We start from the raw sequence: 18,902 nt of genomic DNA, 5'->3' as shown, positions 1-18,902 counted from the left end.
CTTGTAGTAGTCATAAGTGGTCAGTAGACACTCTAGTATTTTCCAAGAGTAAGGGTTGGTAGGTTGAGAGAGAAGTGAATTCCATGTTCTAATACCATCACTACAATTCCCTTATCATGTTGCTCTCAGATGAGTGACACTTGTGGCATTGTGCCTCAGTTTTCTCTTTATCACAGTGAGGCTTACCATGCCACCTTCCACAAAATGCTTTGAGAGGATCATGTGAGATAATAAACAATAAAACAACTAGAGTAGTTTCTGGCTCAAGCTATGTGCTCAGAAAATAAGAGACGTTGTTCTTGTAACTGATTGTCAGGGGCTGGTGACAGCCCGGATCCTAAGTTATTTCTCTCGACCAAACCCCAACATAACTATCTCTCTCTCTGGACTGGCATGGAGGCATGGGAATAAAGACACACTCACATGGTTTTATCGGGAGGAAGATTATCCGAGATCCCTCGTGATATCCTGAGTTCACATCCTGAAGAATTCCTCTCGTTTATTCTCCAAACAGTCTTTATACCAAAACATAAACTGAGTGGGAAATACATCAGCATTCTGTCTCCTAGGTAACCAGGTGAATGGCTTTTAGTCAAGTCTACAACTACCTGTGTGCTCTGTGTGCTACCTGTCACATAGGCTGAATTAGCATTTCTATCAGGCATCCTCCAAATTACAAAGAAGAAAGCAAAACAACATCCTGACCTTTTGTTAGGTAGTGATAGCCTGTCTGGAAAGGTACCTGACCATCTTCAGAAACTGACTATGGCTTTAGAGCCTGGCTGCCATTCCAAATAGAAATATGGGCTTACAACTGATTCATTTTGGATACCCCCATTTGTTTATGCATCTCAGTGTGTTAGAACTGTTATCATAGGGTTGACCAAAGCTAGAAGCAATTGCCAATAATTTGCTCTGGGTAGGAGTTATTTTGGTACCTAGCAAACAGCCTGGGGAAAGCAGATGCACAGCAAACTCCTACTCAACAAACACATTAAATACTATGACTTCTGAAAATACCCATAACTAGAATAAAAATTAATTTCTCCTCTTCTTTTCCACTGTGAACTTCTCTATCCCCTCTAAACTGTACAGTAAAATTTTGTCGGTGTTGTTCCATAAAGGATGAGCTGAAGACACTATTATGACCAACCATTTATTTTAAGCTTTAATAAATAAACATGGTGAGGAGTTTATTTTGTAATGATAAAATATGCAGAGGCTTTAGGTTTTCAATATGCATACATCTGGTCATGCCTGACTTCAAAATTCAGGGCAAAATTCTAGATTTTTCATGGAACTTGCACACTGATTTCTAGGAACTTTGCTTCTTTGAGCTTCTGGTTCAAATGCTTCTCCTCTCTAATTGCATATACCCATGCTTACTCTGATGAGAGGATGTCAACTATTTTCTGTTCCTCACCCTCTTACTCCGGTGAATCTGAAAGGAGTGATACTAAGGTGTTTCTGCACACAATCTTCTGCTTGAAACATATGGAAGGAAATTTAGTGTGTATGTGTGTGGGGGTGCAGAATTCAGTTGTACCTTCTTTATACAGAAGTGTCCCTAAATTTTTAAGCAATACCGTAATGGATTAAATAAAATGCTGCGGACTCCCAGCGGCTGCAGCAACAGAAACGCAACATATTTCAGCAAAATTGTCCATTTTCCTTTTTCCTCTTCTGATATTTGTACTTTTATCCTACATTTTCTTGTAGATATTTTTATATCTGTTTCTGTTGTTGCTGTGACAAAATAACCAATACAAGCATCCTGCAGAAACAAGATCTGCGTTGGCCAACACTGGGAGGGTACAGTTCGTCATGGTAGAAAGATTGATAGCAGCACCCTGAGGCTGCTGATCACACCATACCAGCCCGCAGGAAGCAGACAGAAATGAGTGCTGCTGCTGAACTTGTTCTCACCTTCTAGCATAGTCTGGGATTCCAGTCTGTGGACTGGTGCAGGGTGAATCCTCCACTGTAGGTTAAAACTGGAAATGCCCATACAATAGTACCTTCAGACTGTCAGTCGTGTTTGGCCATTACATCTTCTAAATCTGACTTTACATAATTATTATTTTGGCTTAAATGATCAAAGACATGTGAGTAACAATTAAATAATAACTTGCATATTTGTTATCTCCTGTTGCTATAAGGTTGTTCCATTCCTGTCCTAAGGGAGCTTCTATAAAATTTCTTATACTGAAGGTCTGCTAAAGTCAGATTCTGCTGTTTGGAAACATTCTCTTTACCTTTGATTTTTAAGTGACATTTTCACTGGGCTTAAAATCTTATGACATTTTTTCTTTCAACTAAAGGTTGCTCCATTGTCATCTTGTTTGAATTGTTATAAACAAGAAATCGCCTGCCTGTTTCATCTTTGTTCCTTTGGGAAAAAAAATACCCTCGACACTCTCCAAAAAGTAATAAAAGCAAAAATAAAAGCAGATTGCCTTTTTATCTATTGTTTCAACTACTTAATTTTGTGCTGTGGCTGTTTTCATTTCTTGTCTTATCTTTGGTTTCATACATTTGCTCAAATCTTTCTTTTTCTTTTTCTTTTTAATTAAGAAAAGAAGAAAAAAAAACATAAACAAAAAACAAGTTTCCACCTCCTCCCAGCCTCCCATTTCCCTCCCCCTCCTCCCACCCTTCTCCCCCTCCCCCCACTCCTCTCCCCCTCCCTCTCCAGTCCACAGAGCAGTGGGGTTCCCTGCCCTGTGGTAAGTCCTAGGTCCTCCCCCCTCCGTCCATATCTAGGAAGGTGAACATCCAAACTGGCTAGGCTTCCACAAAGCCAGCACATTAAGTAGGATCAAAACCCCCTGCCATTGTCCTTGGCGTCTCATCAGCCCTCATTGTTCGCCATGTTCAGAGAGTCCGGTTTTATCCCATGCTTTTTCGGTCACAGTCCAGCTGGCCTTGGTGAGCTCCCAGAAGATCAGCTCCACTGTCTCAGTGGGTGGATGCACGCCTCGTGGTCCCGACTTCTTTGCTCATGTTCTCCCTCCTTCTGCTCCTCATTGGGACCTTGGGAGTTCAGTCCAGTGCTCAAATCTTTCTGTTGATCCTTTTATTAGTCTGGAAATTTCCAAGCTATTATTATCACTATTTCTTCCTCCTGTCTTTCCTTCTTTCATTCTTTCCTCCCTCCCTCCCTCCTTCCCTTCCAACCTCCCTTCCTTCCTTCCTTTGTTCCTTGCTGTCATATTGAGACCCTAATTAAACATAACTACTTTTTTAAAGTTACCACCACAACTCCCTAAGCTCTGGTAATTTTTAATTTTCTAAATTATTTTTTTCTCTGAATTTCATTTGAAACTATTGTTTTTGCTGTGCCTTAGAGTTCATTATTTTTTATTCTTCAATTACCAACTAGTTTTTAATCTCAATCAATACATATATGTGTATTATATGTATTGTAGATACTAAAAATGCTTTATTTATTTTATGTGTGTGGATATTTGGTCTCATGTATGTATGTGCACCACACACATGCCTGATGCATGTGGACTCCGGAAGAGTGTCCGCCCTCTGAGACTGTTCTTGTAAGCCACCATGTGGGTGCTGAGATATAGCGTTTATCCTCTGGAAAAGTATCCAGTGCTCTTAAGCACTGAGCCATCACCCCAGAATTCTTTTAAGGCCAGTTGTTTTCTGTTTGTTTGTTTGGGGATTGTAAATCGTTTGATTTTACTAATAAAAGACTTGGGAACCAGATACTGGGATAAAAAGCCTGCTGATTGATAGAGGCAGAGAAAGTACCCCTTGACCTTCCTCCTCTACTGACATCCCAGAAAGCACTTTCTCTTATGCAGTGGCAAACAAGACTTCTCCAACTCATTGTCCCTCCCCTCTACTTCCTGTGCTTCTCTCTCTCTCTCTCTCTCTCTCTCTCTCTCTCTCTCTCTCTCTCTCTCTCTCTCTCTGTGTGTGTGTGTGTGTGTGTGTATGTCTCTCCTTCCCCCTGACTCCCTTTTATTCTCTGTGCTTTTTTCTTATTTACCTGTCAACTGGTTGCTTACTCTGCCTCTGCCTCTTGACCTGTGGTTGACTTTATTTAATCTTGTTTACAATATTCAAGCAGAAAACTCTTGTGTCAAACAGGCTTTTGTATTAAACAAGGGCTAAGCCATACAACAGGTTATTCCAGTAAATAATGCAATCTTGGATTCAAGTGTGAACAAATATCCTGCAATAGCTAGTTATCTTTCTAATAAGTATACACGGAACTTTTCAATGTGTAAGCTATGGTTATATCTCTTTGTAATGTAATTGGTTCTAAATAATTTTAGATTAAGTATTTTCTCTTTATGTTATTGATTATATCTGTGCTGCTTTCCATTCATAGTTTTGATTTTTTGCTGATTTTTTTATTGGATTCTAAATATGTTGACCTTATTATCTTTTTGTTTGCTGATTATACTTTATGTTTGAACTTGTTCTGAAATTGTTTGAGTCACTCACAGTACACATGTGTGTTTATATGTGTGAGTATACATGTGTATACAAATGAGTATGTTTATGTGCTCACATACAGGTATGGAAGCCAGAGGACCGTCTGCTATTAGGTGTTATTCTCAAGTAATGCCTACCTTGTTTTATTGAGATATGGTCTTTTGGTCTCTATTAATCCTATTTGCCAATTAGGATTAGCTAGCCAGCCAGAAAGCCTTGGCATCCACCTGTTTCCACTTGCCCAGTGCAGGGATTATAAGTAATTTCACTCCTTTATTTGTTTTTAAATATGGGTTCAGGGCATTGAACTCAGGTCCTGATGCTTTCATTGGGAGTATTTTACTGACCGAGTTGCCCTGATATTCTCAGTAATACTTACTTTCTAGATCTTGCTTTCAAGATTTGTAACATGAGACAGAATCAGGGCTGAAGCTTATTTATTTATTTATTTATTTATTGTAATGCTGAGGAACGACAAGTATTTATTCTTCGTTCAGAGTTCTGTGAATTGTGATAATTTTCATTGTGGCCGTGGTTCTCAGACCTGTGCATCTGAGTTACCAATATCTATCCTGCATTTAGATAGCTTCTTTTCCAGCCTTTGCTTCTTCCAATACTATCACTCTGAAGAGGAAGATATGGTTAGAGCAGGGTGGCCAGTTTGTCAAGAAGCAGAGAGTGAGCAGGAATGGGGCTGTCTATAGCACCTTAAGGTTTACCCACAGTAACTCACTTCCTCTACCATAAAATCTCCTCCTCCCAAAGGTTCAATAACCTCCTCAAAAAGCACAACCAGGTAAGGGGCAAGTGTTCAAGCACCTGGATTTATGGGTACATTTCCCATCCAAACCACATCGTTCTAGAATGGCTGGAATAGAAAGGGGTTTAGCAGCAGTGTTGTGTCTCTAAGAGGAAGAAAATGAATGTCATTCCCAAGAGATAACTGAAAGGATTTATAAAATTTTGCCTTGCTTTCTTATAGTTATCATTGTCCTTAGTGCCTTTGCCACATCCCTTTTCAGAAGTTCCCTGAACGTATACAGAATATGGTTTATTTTTGTAGAATGCTATATGATAATTTATAGCTATGGGCAAGAGATTCACAATACTATTTTCTGTTACTAGGAGTGCCAAAATCTAATTAGATCTGCCACATTTTCTCCATATACATATTCCGGAAATTGACTTTAGCTTCTGGGAATAAATGTGTGTGTCTCTATAGCTAATGGGAGGGTGATGTTTAAGAACTTCACCTGGTATCCAATGAGAAGCAGATGTACCACACATCAGCATAGAACATACAATGTGACACATCAGTGTATTTTCTATAAAAAAATATACACCATACATTTTTTATGATGAACGGTAATTAAAACTCATTCATACCATTTTATTGGTTGTCATGGATACTCTTTTGTCAATCTCTATATTGTAAGAAAACAGTAGTTTGTGACAGTGACCAATTTAAATGAAGCAACTTCTGAGAGAGTAATTGTTCTAATTAAAAATGTTGGGTATTTTTCCCTCTACCTTTAGATAGAGTTATTTGCATAACTTTCAACTCTATGTGTTGACCGAAATACGTTATGAAGCTTTTTTTCTTGATATAGACACACATTAGGTTTTATTATTTCTGTTTCAATTAATGCTCAGAGTTTCATGAAAAGAGTGTCCTCGAAACATTTTTAGTTACTGAACTGGCAGAGTAGGCAGAAAATTAATGAAAAAAAGCAGAAGTAAAGAATTGAGACAAAAAGAAAAAACTAAATTATCTATATTTTTTTATTCAGACTAGATATTCTGAGGTTGTAGTGGTTTTTAAGAGAATAAAACTCTAAAAATTTTGTGAACTGAAAATATTTTAAGTATTTTTTACATGAATAGCCAAACTATATAAGTGTTAAACCTCAAATATTTACTTTGTATTTAGTTATTAATTGTGGCTCTGAGTTGTAAGAGTTTGGGGTACATAGGCATTGTAAATAAAAGTCTTTCTTAAAATGCTAGAGAAATGTCTATACAACCACTTACCTCATCATTTTAATAAAAACGTGAGTACTTGCACAACTCTTTGTTTCACACTATTGATATTTCCATTGTTTTGTGTGTCAGGGCATAATATTTATTAAGGGTAAGCATTTGTTATCATAATAAATATATGTCAATTGTCTTAACATTTTCAAACCTTTGGCTATAAGCAGATGCTAGATTTGAGTAAACAGCTTATTTTTTTTTTTACTTTTTTATTTTCATTTTAAACCTACAATCTCTAGATGAGGAATTTTATCTTAGCTAAATGTTTGATATTTGACATTGCTAATTTTGTTTCTATTTTCAATGCACATTGTATCAGTGTATTCTACCCATAAATTATTCTAATGTTAGTTAAAATACAAGCTATAATATAAAAATCTGCTTTCCTAGGAACACATAAATTTCAAGACATGGTGAAATACTCATTGGCAATAACCAATTGAGAGCCAATGTCCCTAGGACAGCCCCTTAGAATCACAGAATGTGTCTGTCTAATTGCTTTAGGCTCCTTAAAGACCTGATGTAGCACATAGCTGCCTGGAAATATCCATATAAATCTTTACCTTGAATGATGGATAAGTTCTAATTTACTTTTCCTTTTTGGAGATAATCAGCATTTAAAGACCTTGCTATTGTGCCTTTGTACACACCTAGGCACCTTGCTTTGCACACCATTACTTCATAGAGGTACGTCTTATTCTGGCTGCCTGATGGGCCCTGTCCCTGATGGAAACTGTGTGAGGTTTCTTGATCTGTGTTTGACAATTTTTCCTCTTATTCTGACATGAAGAATCATGTAGATGAGTTGTCCAACAGATGCTAGACTAAGATTTGTTCCAGTTATAGTGAAGGTCCTTCTTTTTCCTTTTTTATTTATTTTAAGATAATCTTCTTTTTTTTTTTTGAATTTTACATACCAATCCCGGTTCCCCCTTCTTCTATCTCCTCACACCTTTTCCTCTCCTACCCCCATCTACTCCTCAGAGAGGGTGAGGCCTCCCATGAGGAGTCAACAAAGTTTGTAATATCCCTTGAGGCAGTACCAAGGCCCTCCGCCATGTATCTAGGCTGAGCAAGATAGCACGCCATAGGGAATGGGCTCCAAAAAGCCAGTTCTTGCCATAGGGATAAATCCTGAGCCCACTGCCAGTGGCCCCACACACTGTTCAAGCCACACAACTGTCATCCATATTCAAAGAGCCTAGTTCAATCCTATGCAGGTTCCCCAGCTGTCAGCTTGGAGCCAGTGAGCTCCCACTAACTGGTTGGGTCAGCTGTTTCTGTGTGTTTCCTCATCATGGTCTTGACTCGTTTGCTCATGTAATCCCTCCTCCCTCTCTTCAACGTGACTCCAGGAGTTCAGTCCAGTGCTTAGCTGTGGATCTCTGCATCTGCTTCCATCAGTTACTGGATGAAGGTTCTATGATGACAACTAAGGTAGTCATCAATCTGATTACAGGGGAAGGCCAGTTCAGGCACTCATTCCACTATTGTTAGGAGTCATCCTTGTGGATTTCTGGGAATTCCCTTATGCCAGGTTTCTCATTAACCCCAAAATGGCTCCCTCTATTAAGATATCTCTTTCCTTATTCTCCCTGTCCTTTTCCCAACTCAACCTCCCCTTCTCCTCTCCCTCCTCCCAGGGAAGGTTCTTATTTTCACTCTCATAGTCAGTGGAGGAATTAAGGTTATCCTTGTTTCAAGGGACATGGCTAATGTGGGTGTTCTCTTTATCTTTCCTTGCCTTACTATGATCATCAATGGTGTATTTTGGAATTAGAGGGAAAGTTGTTTCTTTTGGTGTGAAAGACGGACATTACATTAAACTTTAAGTGACGGTATCAGCTGTGGATCATTTTATAAGTAATGAAAGGAAAAAAAATGAGGAACATTCCGTGCAAAATCATCTAACAAATGCTAACTTTAAGGATTTAAACCATTTAGCACACAGCAGTAGTATTTATACTTTGGGGTATATATGATTGTAATTTTAATTGAAAATGTGTATGAAATATTATTCAACAGTCATTAATAGATGTTATTGCAATTTCTATATTTCCGTTATAAAATGGCATGCCTTTATTGTACAAAATTTAGCAAAAATAAAAATGCTTATAGATGCCCTCAAAATTGAGTATATTGAATATTTTGGTGTGTTTTCTTTCTTATTTTTTCCCTAATAGATACTAAGTTTTATTTTCCTATGTTCCTTCTAAAGCACTTATGTTAGTATGTATCTTGAATTGAGATCTGGAAAGCATAACTACATAAGCAATGGGCAAGGAGCCATCTCAATATTTGCTAACACTTGTCATTGTGGTTTTCACAATGTTCACTTTTTGACTCCTGTTAACCATCTATGGAATTACTGGATTTTTACTAGCCCCTTGTCGGTATTTAATCAATAAAAACTCACTTTAGATCTCATGAACAATGTTACACACTTCAACTTTATGCCACATATAGTAAACTTTGTGAGGTAGAAACTATCATACAATTTTACCAATAAATGTGGTGGTAGTGGCACTCACCTTTAATCCCAGCACTTAAGAGACAGAGGCAGGCAGATCTCTGTGAGTTCAAGGCCATCCTGGACCACAGAGCGAGTATTAGCACAGGCCCCAAAGTTACAGAGAAACCCTGTCTCGAAAAACAAAAACAAAACAAAACAAAAATATGGAATTATGATCATGAATTACAAGATAAGTTAGTAACATGTTTTAAGCACTGTTTGATACACAGATTGAATTGTCTGTATATTTTAATGTATTTTAAATGCTCAAAAGTGAGTAATGTCTCCTTAAAAAATATTTCCATTTAAAAGTTTTAATTAAAAATATTTAAAATGTCTTTTCTTTCATATTTTTATTTAAAAGTTTACTTTTACATACCAACTCCAGTTCCTCCTCTGTTGCCTTCTCCTGCCCACCCCACCATTCCCACTTCCCATCCCCCATCCACTTCTCCGAGGGTATACAGCTTTCCTTAGGGAGTCAACAAAGTCTGACAAACCAAATTGAGGCAGAAGCAAGCACTCCCTTCTCCATATCAAGATTGAGCAAGGTATCCTACCATTTTGAATGGACTCCAAAAAGCCAGTTCGTAAGCCTGGGAAAGGTTCTGGTGCCATTGTCATCTCATCTGCCCAACAAATCAGGCCACATTAACTGCTACCAACATTAGGAGGGTCTAGATTGGTCCCATGCAGGTTCCCCAGCTGTCAGTCTATAATTTTACAGATGTTTAAAAGATAATGCTAAAGAACTCAAGAGATGTCTTTGTTGGTACAATGCTTGCTGAGAAAAACCTGAGAACTCCCATATTGGTGAGGAATAAGTAGGGAGAGAGTATGCAGTGAAGAAGCACGTTTAGGAAGGAGGCTGGCAGCTCAGTGTTGGACTAAGAAAACCAGCCTGATGGTGTGCAGCTGATGCTATTCACATTACAGTCAAATCAGAGGTAGAAACTCCTTTTGGCTGGAGTTGAAAATGGCCAAATTATAGCAAAAATGGTACAGACAGAGCACCAAAAGTGTGGTGTTACATTTATGAACCCGGTAATGAATTCTTGGGGGTGGGGCAGAAACTGGGAACTTTGGAACTTGTCCAGATACTGAGTGGGATGGGTATAAACTTTCAAGGACTTTAATATTCTCACAACTCCGTTACGGCTTTGCCTTCGCATTCAACTGTGAACATGTAGGATTGAGATACAGCTGATGATGGTGATCATAGAAGTGCACAGCCTTTTTATTCCTTTCTCTTTTTTCTTTATTAAGGAGTTTGACTTATACTGGGGTTTATAAGGCAATTTAGTTTAATTGTTCCATTTGTAGAGGGCACATAGGCTGATTATTAATAGGCTCATACTCAACCTCCAGCCTTGTAAATTCTGTGCCTTTTGTAAAATTGCTTAATAGTTCTCTTTCTCAATTTCCTCATCTTTGAATTGACTTCCTTCATGCACAAAGAAGATTCAATGAATGAGTCAGAGTTTTTTTTTAGAACAATGACACCCAAGGACACATATAGTTATCAGTTCTTAAAAATAAAAATACCAAGAACTGTGAAACCAGAAAAATTTAAGTTAGATTGGTTTTTTATTATTTTAAGGACACTAGAAAATAAGATTTGTGTTTTATTGTCACTCCCATAATTGAGATGAGGTATAGTTCCTAAGAGCTCACTGTGTGAGTGCTGGGGAAGCTGTGAGGGAGGCTATGGACTCTTCCTGAGATCTAATGGCTAGAATGTGAGATCAATTTAAAACAAGTGATATCAGAACACAGGTTTTTACAGAATAGTTGCCAGTCTATAAAATTTTCTGTGTGATTCCATAGAAGTTAAGAAATTCTTCTCTGCTTTTAGTTTTCATTTGTTTGATTGTTTTTGAGACGGTTTCACTGTGTAGCTGTGGCTATCCTGTAACTCACTATGTAGAGCAGTCTGCCCTTAAACTCACAGAGATACACCTGCTTCTGCTTCCTGAGTGCTGGGATTAAATGGAATGCATCACCACACCTGGCTTATTTATACTCTTTTTCATGCTACCAGCTTGCAAAGAAGAGCATACAAAACGCACCTAACTCTAGAGACAGGTCTGCAGTGGACAGATGCTGTGTTGAAAAAACTGAATGTGTGGTTGTAATTATTTTAACTAATGCAAATTTCAGAATTGTGGGATTTTGGTAGGAGTTGGGGAAGGGGAACCATGATTAGAATACATTATATGAAAAGATTTATTAAAAATGAAAACTAATACTCAAACAACTGTTTATCTTAATTTTCAACCTTACTGGATTGACTTATCTAGGAATCTGATGTGAAGAGCATGGCTCTGGTTGTATCTGTGAGAGAATTTCTAGAAAGGATTAACAGCAATGGAAGACAACTTCGAGTGTAGGCAGTATTATTCCATGTGATGGAACTCTAACTGAATAAAATGATGAAAAAGACAAGAGAGGGGTTGCAGAGGAGAGGGGAGGAGAGAGAGAGAGAGAGAGAGAGAGAGAGAGAGAGAGAGAGAGAAATATGGGATTTAGAAATAGAAATTATTTATTATGTAAGAGGGCATATACATAGTACTACTCTAATAATCACTTATCTATCTCTTTTAACAATCCTAGCCTTTCTCCTGACAGCTTGTCACACTCATGTTATGATACCTCAGTGTTGGCTCACTTTCCAGAATGTTATTTATGTCTAATTCATTTTCCCATCTATGAAGGCAAAGTGCTCATTGCAGCTGTATTCATAGAAATAGTCATTGGAATTTTTTTTTCATTTCTCAAAAGCTAATCAAAAAGAAAAAAAAGCTAATCAAAAGCCTAGCATTTCTGTTTGGGTACAAATTTGCCTGTTTAGCCTGTGTGCTGTTCTGTTTTTCTGTTGGCTAGTCTGTAGTTACTAAAGACTATGTGTTGGATTGTTTACTAGCATCCTGTAATTTGGACAGCACGATCAAATTTGCATAACCCATTCAGCTGTTGTGGAGAGAAGCCTGTTGCCATAGTGAGAATTATGATGTCCTATATCAGATAAATTCCCAAAATGAGAGTGACCTTTGAAAAGCCACAAGCAAATATTTATTATCTTAGATATAGCTAGCTTCTCAGGAAACAATGAATCTCCTTTCTCAGTCATTAAATGGGAAATCTATAATACAGGGTTTCCCCTTTTTACTACAGCAAACTCCCGCCTCTCTTTGCTTCCATGCCTAAAGTGCAAGACCCAGGAGCGGTTGACTGTCCTTTCCAGCTGTATAATGGAGAGCTTGCTTGTTTCCTTTACAACTTAACCAGGCTGTTGTCCTACAGTTGATCCCTAGGTGATTAGTAATTCTTTTGTTCTGTTTTGGTACTGAGTGCTGCACAGGTAAAGCCCCCACTGCAGCTCTGAGTCGAGTCTACCCCTCCTGTATTTTTTGAACCTTAGGATCCTAAGTTCAGAAGAGGAATGTCAGAATCTCATGTGTATCATATATAACCACCACATATCCTTCTATGCAAACTTGGGGATGGGGATACAAACTGGGAATTTTATTAAGGATCTATATCACATTTTAACACACATTTTAAAATACAGATTTCTCAATCTGTCAATTGAAAAATAAATGAAAACTTTACTTAAAACCTTTAATGAAGTTTCTGTGTCAAAACTCTTGAACTACCGCTCAGAAATAGTTTATAACAATTACAGTCTAAAATCATAATTAAACTAGTGATTTAATTAGATTAACAGTCTAATGAATAATATAAACACACAAGCTAGTTTCATAAAATAGCCTTTTTTCCTGAAGCTAATTATGATAACTCCTTTAATTGTGGTGGTTTATGTGGTCTGAATATCATGACACAGATAAGTCTGAGACATATCAATGTACAAACTCTACAAAATATCTTCTTCTGAAAAAGAAATATTTTTAAAAATAGAAGAGAAAAACTACATTTCCTTGCAGCATTGTGAAATTGATGAACCCTGTGTTTGCCTTTCAGATCCCCAGCTCAAGGGCATAGTGACCAGGTTATATTGCAGGCAAGGCTACTACTTGCAGATGCACCCCGATGGAGCTCTCGATGGGACCAAGGATGACAGCACCAATTCCAGTAAGTGACTCACTGAGTCTGCTGCTCAGTGGCTTTGTGAGATACATTTGTAAATGCTTGGTTCTCTTAGCTTCTTTCTAGTTGCCTAGAAATGCATGTATCATTTTACTGATACCACATGCATGAAGGTACTGATGCAGAAGGAGGCAACTCTAGGGTTAAACTGAGTGTATCTTCTTTACAGATATGTCCAGAACATTACTTTTCATCTCCTAATCATAACAGTTAGGCACACTAATGCACTGGTATAAAAGTTAATATCCTTCTCAAAGAGAGAATATTCAGATATGCTATGATCTGGGGAAGAGGAATTTGTAATTATTGCAAAAGAGCATGTAGCTTTCTCCATCCTGTACAGCATGTCCCTGAGAAGAAAGCCAGGCCCACACTTGCTGCCGTCTTAGCTTGCAGTTATGTACAGAGTAGCCTTAGAATAAATCACATTGCCACAAGTTTCAAGAGACATGCATTTTGTAAAAGAGTTAAAGGCCTAAAGTTAAGACATTTTACCTACACATTTAGGTAGCTGGAGACTTTTCTCTGTCCTGACCGGTTTCTCTCCTGCCCACTGGTCCCCACAGCCTCTTATGAAATAATCATTTGTAGGCTTAATATTAATCATAACTGTTTGGAGAATGACTCAGACTTTTACTGGCTAGCTCTACACATGAATTAACTCATTTCTAATTATATGCGTGTCACCATGTTCCCGGTGGCTTACCAGTAATGTTCTGGCATCTTACTTCTTTAGTGGATGCTGGCATCTCTCCAGCTCTGCCTTATTTCTCCTTGTCTCTCTGTTTGGATTTTCCACCTAGCTATATATATGCCATAGGCCAAACCAGCTTTTTCTATTAACCAATGATAATAAAACATATTCACAGCCTACAGAGGGACATCCCACATCACATTTATATCAAAAGCTGAGTACTTCCCAGGCAGATTCCCATTAATAAGAAATAAACTCAAGTTAAGGAGTTGGATGAGAGTGATAATAGCTTTCTTGTTAGTACCACTTGTACTAAAAATATTTGTGAAATATCCACTGAAAATTCTATGTGTAGCAAGATATTATGGTTGATAATATCCAAGATGATGTTGGTGAGTACACTTTGTGAAAATATACTATACTAGAAGGGAAGAAAAAGTAGAAATATAAATGGATTTTAACTTACTAAATTTATAGAACTAAGCATGGTTCACTTTTATTTTTATTTATAACTTTATAAAAATTAATAAATAATATACTTTCTTAAAAATTTGCATAGAATTTGATTTTATTAGTATCTTCTAAGTTTATCCCATGGGAGACTACACATCATTCTTGTTTTTTTTTTTCTGGCATTTCCTGTTGCTCCTGCCAAAGTAATTTAATCTGAGAATTGCTTTTGAACTTCTGTCTTACACTGCACTGCAAGTGCCCAGTCACACAGGACAGAAAATGACAGTCAGCTTTCAAGTTGCACTTTTAAAATTCTGTTCCTTGAGAATACCCATAGGTGATTTTTTTCCTGAATCTAGTAGTGTCAGACTTTGATAGTAGAAGCATAAACTGCAGGCTTGATTCCATTCTGCCTTCCAAACTCTTCACAATGGTGTGGGCAAGCCAGCTAAGGAGAAGTTAAAGCTGGGATGCTCATTTTTCTACATGGTAGTTTCTTCATCATAAAGAAAAACAAGATTTCTTTAGTTGAAACTTAAAAAAACAAATACACGTGATACTTTTTGAGTGACAGAAAGAGAAGGGAAAGTGTTGCTGCAATGCTTTGCTTTACTGCATGGTGACAGAAGACCTTTCCTTCAACAGCACTGTTCAACCTCATCCCAGTGGGACTGCGTGTCGTTGCCATCCAGGGAGTGAAGACAGGGTTGTACATAGCCATGAATGGAGAAGGTTACCTCTACCCATCAGTAAGTGACATGCCAATGACGTTGGCTCTCGGTGTGTTGCTGGAAAAATAAGAAAAACAGCAAAAGAAGTTAAAGACGTGTGGGCATAAACTCTGCCGCTTTGACTTTGGGGTTTGGTACTTATAGGGCGGTTGCAGGAGTTGGTTTGGTGACAAGAGCACATCTGGAGAAATAGTAATCTTACGTCTTGAAATGTGTTTGCTGCATTTTAAAAGATGATCTAGTTCATAGACTCAATAAGATGCTCTTAGTATGATCATTTTATTTCTGATTATAAATGCACTTGTTTTTGGAGACTTTCAAATGAAGTGCCATTGGTACACATATTTTCTTGCTAATTTATTTTTACTCAGTTTAATAACGGGATGTTTATCTGGGTCAATATGCTGTGTCAATCTTTCTCTACCTGGAGATTTAGTCAAGGTTATTAATAGACCTGCCACCTTACCAGCATAGTTTTTATTAAAGTGGTGCTTAAATGTGCTTTCAATTTTAAAATATACAAAATATTTACTGTTTTCCTCATACATGTGGTGACCACTAGGATTTATTTCTACATGATCAGTGTCTCCTCTTTCCCCATCACTCTCTTGGAATCCAAAAGCTTGTATTTCTAAAAAGGAAACAATATGAGATTTGAAGACAAAGGAACACAGTCACCTCTCAGTCTCTGTAGGCAGTGCTTCCATGATCTGTGGGTACTACAATCTGGGGACACAGTCATCTTTATGAAATTTGTGTGTTGACTCCATTTCCTCATGTCTACCATACTAACATTTTTGAAGATAACCATATAATGTGAATAATAGGGAATAGTTGTTTATGTATTTCTTAGGGTGTAATCATATGAAAAAGATCTATATATGTTCAGCACAGACACAAGATTTTATATAATGCTATGATTGGCTAGTTTGAAGGTATATATACTAAACCAATGGATATAGAGGGACAATTATATTTGTTTTAATAGGAAATCCTATAATGAAAATACTTTAGAGAAGAATATTTATAATAATGAAGTAGATATCTCACACAAATCTAAGCATTAATTTCTGGATTTTTTTTATATTTATCAGAAACCAAACAGTTTTTCTTTCAGATAGCCTCCACTGGATTTTTTTTCATTAACTTATTTTCCACCAGGTATGCTTTGCTCATGAGCTTACAACTATAATAAGTTAGAATCTTGTTCCATTGCTCGCCAAAGAAATACATATTTTATCATGAGTGCTTTTTTTCCCCATGATTCCTTTAGCATAAATCAATGGATTGAAATGTCTTAAAATATATTTTCCACTGAGTTTTCTGTCCATTTTCACATAAATTCTTAGAACATTTGTTGTTATTAATATAATCAGTAAACAACTGTAATATTTATTTATAATAATAATATAATATATTTATGTATCAATAACATATAACTTTATGCACATATATTATGTAATAAACATTCTCTCCAGCCTTCCACAACAGGTAATCTACTTTTCCAGCACTTTGGAAACTCTGTCAAAAGGAACTGCAATGTAGCTTCAGAGTCCCTGTTATCTAATATCACCCAAGGGTTTTCCAAAGCTCAGAACTGGGTATTACATTATGCAAATTGTGTACTGCTGCAGGAGATGAATATGCAGCATGCTGTGAGCAAGATCAAGACAGAATTTTCTATGACTTATCTAGGAAAACATATACAAAAAGAGATCATTTCTAGAGATGACTCATTTCAGATACAACTCAATTTTACTGATTTGACATTTGTTCAGTTACTTTTGTTTATTTTTACCTAAGTAATGTCTCTCAATGATCTGAATATCACTATATTTACTGCAAACCACAGCATCTAATTCTTCCTTTCTGTTGCAAATTTTACTGCCTGATTGTTCTCTTATGCATATGCTATTATCAGAGCATGTATGTTTGTTTTATTCTTTTGCTACTATGCGTGGTGCTTTTAATTATTGCTCATTTTTAGTCAGGTTATAATTGTAATATATTCTTCTCTAAAGATAGATTATATATCTTGAATATGAGTTTTTGCCTAGAACAAATTCTAGTATGTTTAGAGCAATGTACCAGTACCGTAACATTGAAAATAAGACAGCTACTCCAAGTCCATCTTAAATATGATTTCCTTGGTCATAATTCAAAACTTATGAATTTGCTGTTGGGAGCAGTATTTGTACACCTAAGTATTCAAAGATCTTGATGCATTGTCTTCTTCTGGTTTTATGGGTGGTTAGCTTCTGAATATCCACTATGATGGCTTGAGTCTCTGACTTACAGATTTTGTTTTCTTTCCCCATCTTTGGTACCAGGAACTTATCCTATTTCCTTGCCAAAGCTATCTCTCTACCCCAGGTTAGTCAGCGGTGGGACCTGTTATTATTCCTGTCCTCTGGGAAAAGACTTTGAGAAAAACACCGTGCAATTTCAAGTCTTTTCTCCCACTCCATAGTTAAAATACTCCATTGATTTAAACTAAATACATTTTGAACTTTAAATATTTTAGTGGAGACAATGTTATTTCATAATTACTAATTGCATAATAAGTCACCAAGCACCTACTAAGATAATAATATAGAACATGTTGTATAAATTATTCTGCTTTATAATAAAAATTAAATTATAATAACTATAGTAGTATTTATACACTGTGCAGTATTCCAGTCATGAATTAATTTACCTGATCCTCTTACCAACCTTTAATATAATAAGCATAATTAATATAATATGATTTAATTTAAATAAAATAGACACTGATATTCAGACTGCAAAAAAGTTTACCATATCCTTGAAGTAGACAAAAGCAACAGAATCTGTTCATAATCTGATTCACTACTTTACACTTTCAGATAGTTTACTATCCTGTCTCCATTTGAGATAGTTTTCATTATATGGCCTGGCATCTGTTATAACAAGAACCTAAAGATGCATAATGATGTAACTAAAAGCCTTTGGAAGAATAAACTTCATCTTAGAATGCTCAGTAAGAAACAATTTGAGGGACAGGCAAGTTGGCTCAAAGGCTAAAAGCAGTAACTGCTCTTCCAGAAGACCTGAGCTCGGTTAATATAACACACTTGATTTGGCTCACAATCACCTATAATTCAGGCTCCCAGAGATCTATCTGACTTCCTCTTTTGGTTTCTGAGGATGCACACACACACACACACACACACACGACTAAATCTTATAAAAAGGAAATTTAAGTTAGTACATTTTTGTGTATTATATGAAACCTATTTTTATCACAGATCTGTTCTGGGGGTTGTAGGCAATAAATATGCTATTCCAAGTACATTATGTTCCTTGACCTTACACCAGTTGTGAACTCAAGGCACACATTTCTCTGTTTCAGGAAAACTCTTGCAATCCCTTGTTATCTAAATAAAGATATTTAGTGTGTCCAATAATGATCGTTCTACCTTGTGTGAACAAAAATGCTGTCTTGACTAAAATATAAATGATCATATTCCCAGCACTGGAAGAAGTTATCGCCTATGGAAACTTGTCTTTCATATAACAACAGCTATTGCGCTAATAATGATGATAGTATGTCACTTGATATATGTGTTAAGGGGTTTAATGTTATATGGATGATTTGCTTGGAGATAGAACACAAATTCTCAAGTCAGAGAACAAAAGAACAAAAATAAGCAAATATTCTGTACAAGAATTAAACAGGTTAAAATACTGCTTAACAAAAATGTTGTTTAAGCTAGTTAAAGTAACCACCTCTTGTGCTGAGGGAAGCAGTCGGGTGTTTTGTTTTGTTTTATTCATTTTACCAAACAGCTTACTTCTTGTTGAATAATACTAAGCAATCCCCATGGGGTTGGAGAGATGGCTCAGCAGATAAAAGCACTTACTGCTTTTGAAGAGGATCTGGGTTTTA

At 36.7% G+C, this 18,902-nt stretch overlaps 1 protein-coding gene across 3 annotated transcripts in view; it reads left to right on the top strand.

The window, feature by feature from the left end:
- Positions 1–18,902, top strand: part of Fgf14 (fibroblast growth factor 14) — a 475,374-nt gene that overhangs the window by 351,871 nt on the left and 104,601 nt on the right. For all 3 annotated transcript variants that reach the window (XM_041666516.1, XM_041666533.1, XM_041666525.1), the window contains 2 exons: positions 12,989–13,099; positions 14,907–15,010. In XM_041666516.1, the coding sequence (XP_041522450.1) occupies positions 12,989–13,099; positions 14,907–15,010 (215 nt within the window). The remainder of the gene's footprint in view (positions 1–12,988; positions 13,100–14,906; positions 15,011–18,902) is intronic.

The sequence above is a fragment of the Microtus oregoni genome, unplaced genomic scaffold, assembly GCF_018167655.1.
Source record: "Microtus oregoni isolate MIOR12 unplaced genomic scaffold, Mior012 000001F_ref0000356, whole genome shotgun sequence".
Classification (NCBI taxonomy): domain Eukaryota; kingdom Metazoa; phylum Chordata; class Mammalia; order Rodentia; family Cricetidae; genus Microtus; species Microtus oregoni.
This window is presented reverse-complemented; position numbering and strand designations above follow the sequence as displayed.